This window comes from Engraulis encrasicolus, chromosome 22 (genome assembly GCF_034702125.1).
Source record: "Engraulis encrasicolus isolate BLACKSEA-1 chromosome 22, IST_EnEncr_1.0, whole genome shotgun sequence".
Classification (NCBI taxonomy): Eukaryota; Metazoa; Chordata; class Actinopteri; order Clupeiformes; family Engraulidae; genus Engraulis; species Engraulis encrasicolus.
The window spans coordinates 3,766,706-3,773,258 of record NC_085878.1 but is presented as its reverse complement, the minus strand read 5'-3'; the positions used below and the strand labels follow the sequence as shown (position 1 = coordinate 3,773,258).

Genomic DNA, 6,553 nt, shown 5'->3' with positions numbered 1-6,553 from the left:
AGAGAGAGAGAGAGAGAGACAGAGACAGAGACAGAGGGAGAGAGAGAGAGAGAGAGAGTCCCCGTCATTACCCAAATGCAACATCCGGCACTGCAACAAGTACAGCAAAGCTTTCTCACACACATACACGCACGCACACTCAAACACACAAACACACACACACACGCACACACGCACACACACACACACACACACACACACACACACACGCATGCGCACACACACACGCAGGGAGGGCTCTGTACCACTTATGGTACTCATAGAAGGCACTTCATGTCCCGCTTGTTGTGGAGGATTCTACCTAAAATACCCCCCCTCCCCAACACACACACACACACACACACACACACACACACACACACACACACACACACACACACACACACACACACACACGGAAATAATTGACTGTACACATAAGTGGACTTCTCAGACACACTAATGCACATCCAAAAGCCATTGTAACAAAATGGCAGGTAGCTACTGCATGTGTCTGTCTGTCTGTCTGTCTGTCTGTCTGTCTGTCTGTCTGTCTGTCTGTCTGTCTGTCTGTCTGTCTGTCTCTCTCTCTCTCTCTCTCTCTCTCTCTCTCTATGTAGTCTGCATACACCACAACAATCCAGGCCCAGGTCAAAATACCTTCTCGTGTATGCCACATGATTAAAGACAGCTGTTTTGTCTCATTAGTGGGGGAAAGCAGTTTGCAAGAAAGACCTCCACCTATTGTTTCTGTCACTGTGTGTGTGTGTGTGTGCGTGTGTGTGTGTGTGTGTGTGTGTGTGTGTGTGTGCGTGTGTGTGTGCGCGCGCGCGCGCGTGCGTGAGTACACGCGCCTGAGACACAGAGAGAGAGAGAGAGAGAGAGAGAGAGAGAGAGAGAGAGAGAGAGAGAGAGAGAGAGAGAGAGAGAGAGAGCATGCTTCTGCTGAATTGGAGGGCCGTAGGGGTAGACAAGCAGACTTGAGTGTAATTAAAACACCAACAAGCCGTGCTAATTAAATCTCAACGTCTGGCAATTTGCGCAGCGCGTCACTGCTGCGTAAAACCACCAGAAATCAAATAGGCGCGCAGTCATCGCAATCACTCTGATGATCCAAATAAAAACGTGAGATGTCAACGAATGTGTGTGCAACCGTTCAAAAAAAAGTTTCCTTGCACAACAGCGCCGCTACCAAATCCCCGAAATGAGAAGTGAATGAGACGGGATTACACGGATAATTCCAACAGATGAAGCAAGGTCAGGCGAGATCTCTACTCCAAAGGGATTAGCCCACCGTCCACATTCCCACGACGCGCCTGCTCGCGTCGTTATTTTAGTCACTTGCTGAAATGATGAGCACATTTACATTTTCATGTGACAGTGACTGGCACTAAACTAGACTCAGCCAGCAACAAAATGACACTAAACTAGACACAGCAACAGCACGCATTGTCTGTGTGTGTGTGTGTGTGTGGGGGGGGGGGGACGTGTACTTGTTGGTAAACAGATTATGAATACAGGGGGGTTTGACAGCAAAATGAAGACGGGGGTGTAGCCTGCTGCACTCAATCCGTTCAGACACACAGGGACACAACGTGCGACGAGGTCGGTTGTTTTACATGCTGACTACCAGATGACATGGACCCCATTCTCTCGGCACAAAACTCTTGTTCATTAGGGTTTGGTTAAATAGCATACGAATGGCTACAGCAACCCGCCACTGGAATGCATTGGAGGCCAACAGACAAGCCCAGAACATAACAAACACCCCAAACTCACATTCTCACTCCATTCATTGTCACAGGCTTGCATACATTGGCCTAAATGACTTTAATACTGGCGTAACAGTGCAGGTTCAGCCTCTGTATACCCGAAGTGCAGAGCACTGGGTGACTCACAGTGTCCCCTGCAATTTCAGCTACTGACAAAACATCAATCATCATGCATTTTGATGTTGACACGTCATCCCCTCACAAACATGGAATGCAAAGCAGCTCACACGGACTGTAATAATAATAATAATAATAATAATAATAATAATAATAATAATAATAATAATAATTGTATAGAGTAGGCTATCAATAAAACGATGACACACATAACTGAATAAAATAAAATTGTTGTAGTGCTTAAAAAGTTTTTGCGTTTATACTTGTAAAATCATTGGCCTTACCCCTTTTATTCTGCACTCTGATTTTAATTTCCACCAGCGGCTCCGTCTCCCTGTCAAGGCGCCTGGAAATCACAATATCCCCGCTGTCACGGCTCACCGACACAGGTGTGTTCTCTGCGCCAGGGTAAACCAACTCAAAGCTTGCCGATGGATACCGGTTTAAACGATTCAAGTTCATCACCACAGACCCAACGCTGGCATCTTCCGATACACTGATGACCACAGGTTTGTCAGACTCCTGCAAGGATCTGGACCTGCGGGAGTAGCCGCTGTTCCCGTCGCCGACTTGGGGCAGCTGGGACGGCGGTTGAGTGGCCGGGAATTGTCTGGGGCTGATCTCTATTTCCATATTTTGGCTTGTCCGAGAGGGCCATCCGTGGTCCCGGGCAAATACATTAAACCGTATCGGGGAAGCAAGACCTAATATTGAGTCCACCAGCAGCACGTCCCCAGTTTTCGGCACAACATAGAAACTGCCGTTTTTCGGAAGGGCAAAATAAATAAGTTCAGCATTTTTGCCGCTATCAGTGTCCTCGGCCTTTACTTTGTACACCACAGACCTTAAAGCTGTCGCATCATCTAAAGTTATCTTGACATCCGCGTGGCGAAAGGTGGGCTCGTGGTCATTAGTGTCAAGAACGTCCACTTTGATGGATGCAACTTCTGCAACCACGCGGTCGGTTGATGCGCAGTTCTGACAGCACAAACCCAGACTCAGGAGATATTCAGCGCGCTCCTCTCGGTCGAGTATGCCGGATGTTTTCAGCAAGATGTGTCCGCGTTTGTGGTGGGCGAATACGTGGAAGTCTTCATTGCCGTCTCCTATGAGTTTCAGGTGCATACCGGACTTGGAACACCATTTCTGCGCCTCAACACGCTTCACTGGAATGCTTAGACCATTGACTTTAGTTCCAGGCGGCGAGTTTTCAAATACATGTCCGTGAAAGAAAGGAATCCTGTCCTCGGTCTTATTTCCAAAGACAAAAGTCAGGCAGTAGGATATCAAAATAGTCCAAATCATGGTTACTGCTGGTTCTGCCGTTGGTGGATGGCTTTTCTACACGGTCGTGTTCGGATTGTAAAACATGATAAAGCGAAGCTATTCAGCCATTTTGTTTGAAAAGATTATTTTCCTTCTTATTTTTCGGGTTGTCTCCGGTTTACGCTTTCCATCTGCAACCGCAGCGCAACTTTGAGTCCGTCTCTGACGCGCTCTTGCAGCCGTCTGACTGCCTGCCTCTTGTGGTTTGCGAGCGCTCGCTCATGCTGGCAGACTTTGGGAGAGCTGGACAGCTCCGAGCTGAAGGGGAGGGGCCTCGGCTACAGGGAATCCTCCGGGGAACCCCACCCGACTTGACGGCTGTCAGTTCGCCTTACTTAAAAGCGACTTAAGACCCGTGGCAGGTCCATCACCTTCCTTTCCCGCGGGTCCTATCGTATTTCATTGCATTATGTTAATGTGTATTAGCTGAGAAGATAAACAACGCTGCAAAGTTAGGCTACATTGCATCTAGAATAGGCTACTTTCATCAGTTTAGCCAATTGAATTGACATCTAATTAGACACTCGAACTATGCTTGTAGGTGAATTAAATACGCCTATATTTAATAAATATAATGTAGGGGAGAGGGGGGCACAAAGTAACGGTTTTTGCTTTTGAGCTGATATCTTCACATATAAGGCAGTTACATTATTTATTTTTTAACACATGAAACGTACACATCTCTGTTACATATTAGCAGTGGCGGACTTAGCAATTTGGGGGCCTAAGGCGAAGTTAGCTAGGGGGCCCATCGGCCCACCGGCCCACCGGCCCACCGGCCCACCCAAGTGTGTACCCCCCCCTTGAAAAATAATAATAATAGCCTAATAGGCTTGCTTAGAGATGCTTAGCTCACAGCATCTTCTGTATCACAGATACACATTTCAAAAACTAAGCTCTCTACAACAGTCAGAAGACCTCCTGAACATAATGTGCTTGGGCCAAGTTTTGCTTTAGACATTTAGACAGCATTCAATGTTGACATATTCAACATTGCAATCTTCACATGCACATCAATCAATTACACATGGGCATCAAAGGCTTCTCTCTCTCTCTCTCTCTCTCTCTCTCTCTCTCTCTCTCTCTCTCTCTCTCTCTCTCTCTCTCTCTCTCTCTCTCTCTCTCTCTCTCTCTCTCTACCCAGACCATTGCAGTGGCAAACACACGGTGGTAGATGGACAACTGAGATCGCTCCCGGACGTGTAGTCCCAGGTGTTTCTATCACTCCCGGACGTGTAGTCCCACCCGATTATATTTCACGTATTATCATACACTGCCACATACAAGCAATTTAGGGTTAGGGTTAGGTTTAGGGTTAAGGTTAGGGTTAGGGTTAGGTTTAGGGTTAGAAACAAAAAACTAACATCAAAAAGATAACTAGCTCCGTTATATGGCGGTGGGGCCGATAGTCTGGCTAGTGGGAGCGAGCCGACAGGGGAGCGTCCTGCGTTGGGAGCGTCAATCAGGGAATCCAAACACAGATCAAAGTTCAACGACACAAATAAAAATAGACAGTAAGATTGCAGTGTATCATTTTGCCCAAATGCCACCACCGCCACACCACCAACTGCGTGTGCACATGAGGTATTGGACGGCGAGCAGCAAGCATCTCAAACTGAATTGGCTACAAAACAAAACACCACGGCGGGTGAATTCCAAACCAACCAACTGAGGCATAGTAGTAGCAATAGTTCCAAGCGCGCGCGCGCACACACACACAATCAATGTGACTTACTATGAGTAGAGTGCGCTGTCTTTTGTCAATCACGTCGGCGTTTCTCCAGGCTGAACTTCCACATCACCTCCTGTTAGCATCCAGAACTAGCCAGCAATATCGCCACCAGTGATGCGCGGGTCGACGAAAAAACAAGACACACCCGACCGCTTTTTTCCCTAGTCCGCCCGCTTGCCCTGCCCGCAAGAAATATTCATGAAAAAATATTGACCCGGCCCGCTTCCCGACCCGCCTTTGAAAATAGTAGCCGTGCGTCTTTATGAACATCCTAGCGTCATTGGCAAAGCACAATCACGTCAATAAAGGTCTTAAAAAAGGAATTTAGGTCAAGAACAAGACAGCTGTGCATTTCAACAGGACATGTTGGATTTTTGAACCCAGGCCATGCAATGAGGACTGCCGACTGTCACCTGTTTATTTCGGTAACATCGTCGTTTGGATACATGGAGAAAATTAATCTGTAGGTTGGTGAGCAGACGGAGCCAGCCGTCAAGTGGATTGCCTCGTAGTCATGGTACGACACAGGAAATGAAAACAAACTCTGTAAGCAACCCATGAGCGCGAAACCATTACAATTGTATAAGAAAATATGTAGGCTATATCCATCACTGCACTGTTTAGAGAGCACCCTCTGTGTTCTTCAAAATGCACTCAATGGTTGCACCTGCTGCACCAGTTGCGCGCAGAAGATATTCGGCCGACGCAGGAGCCTCATTAAGTCTCCTGCAGAGCGCGTGGCACCATCGTAGGTATTCAGCCATATAAACTTTGATCTATTTCGCAAAAAATGTCCCTGTCTGCTAAAGTAAACTATAGCCTATTGGCTAGCCTATAGCCTACTTTAAAATTCGGCATCATTTCAAAGGTCCTGACCGACCGCACCCGACCCGAATTTCATTAAAAATAATATTTCATAACCCGTGCCTGCGGTCGACCGCAGTTAATTGCAAGCGCCCGCTGCTTTCGGGTCAGCCCGCGCATCACTGATCGCCACGTAACGCAGTTCATTATTAAAAACTCCAGCATATCTACTGGAGCTATGGCTGACATGTCAGCTAATTCTGCGATGTTCTAAATCTCGCCACATCGCATCAAGTTACAGAATGTTCCTTGAAAGCTGCATGCTTGTTTAAGCCTTTCAAAATTTCGACAGCATGTTTCTGAAATCATTTCAGAGAGATTGAGAAGGTTGTCTGATGATACAGTAACCGATGCACCGTCTGCAAGCGCTTAAAGGCTGTGTCCTTTTCAATGGAATAACTTACTCGAGCCAATTCCAGTTCACATCTAGAGGAAAAGTAACGCCTTTTTGAAACAAAATATCTCACGAGGTATTCATTCAACAAAACTTGGGGTTATCAGTGCCGCGGCCATTCACAGATCCATCAGTGGGGATAGCCACAGTAGTTGACCTGCTAGTAGGTGCGATCGAGATGTGTTAACGCATGCATGCGCATTTAGACAGCAATGCACCCTGGATGGAAAATGCTGCATGACGGTTAGATTTCCTGTCAAACTTCGAAATTTCGTCGACGTTGCGTTGACGAGGTGACATGTCACATGGTGTAAAACTATCGCGGGATGAATGCGGCTGCAGTCAGATCTTGCAACCTCTGCAGTTGCT

The 6,553-nt window shown here is 47.1% G+C and overlaps 1 protein-coding gene across 1 annotated transcript in view; it reads right to left on the bottom strand.

The window, feature by feature from the left end:
- The window catches only part of si:ch211-186j3.6 (neural-cadherin), a 386,437-nt gene extending 383,107 nt beyond the window's left edge, over window positions 1-3,330 (bottom strand). Inside the window, exon 1 of the mRNA XM_063189165.1 lies at window positions 2,153-3,330. Within this exon, the coding sequence (XP_063045235.1) occupies window positions 2,153-3,173 (1,021 nt within the window). The 5' untranslated portion in view covers window positions 3,174-3,330. The remainder of the gene's footprint in view (window positions 1-2,152) is intronic.
- Window positions 3,331-6,553: the final 3,223 nt, after the last annotated feature.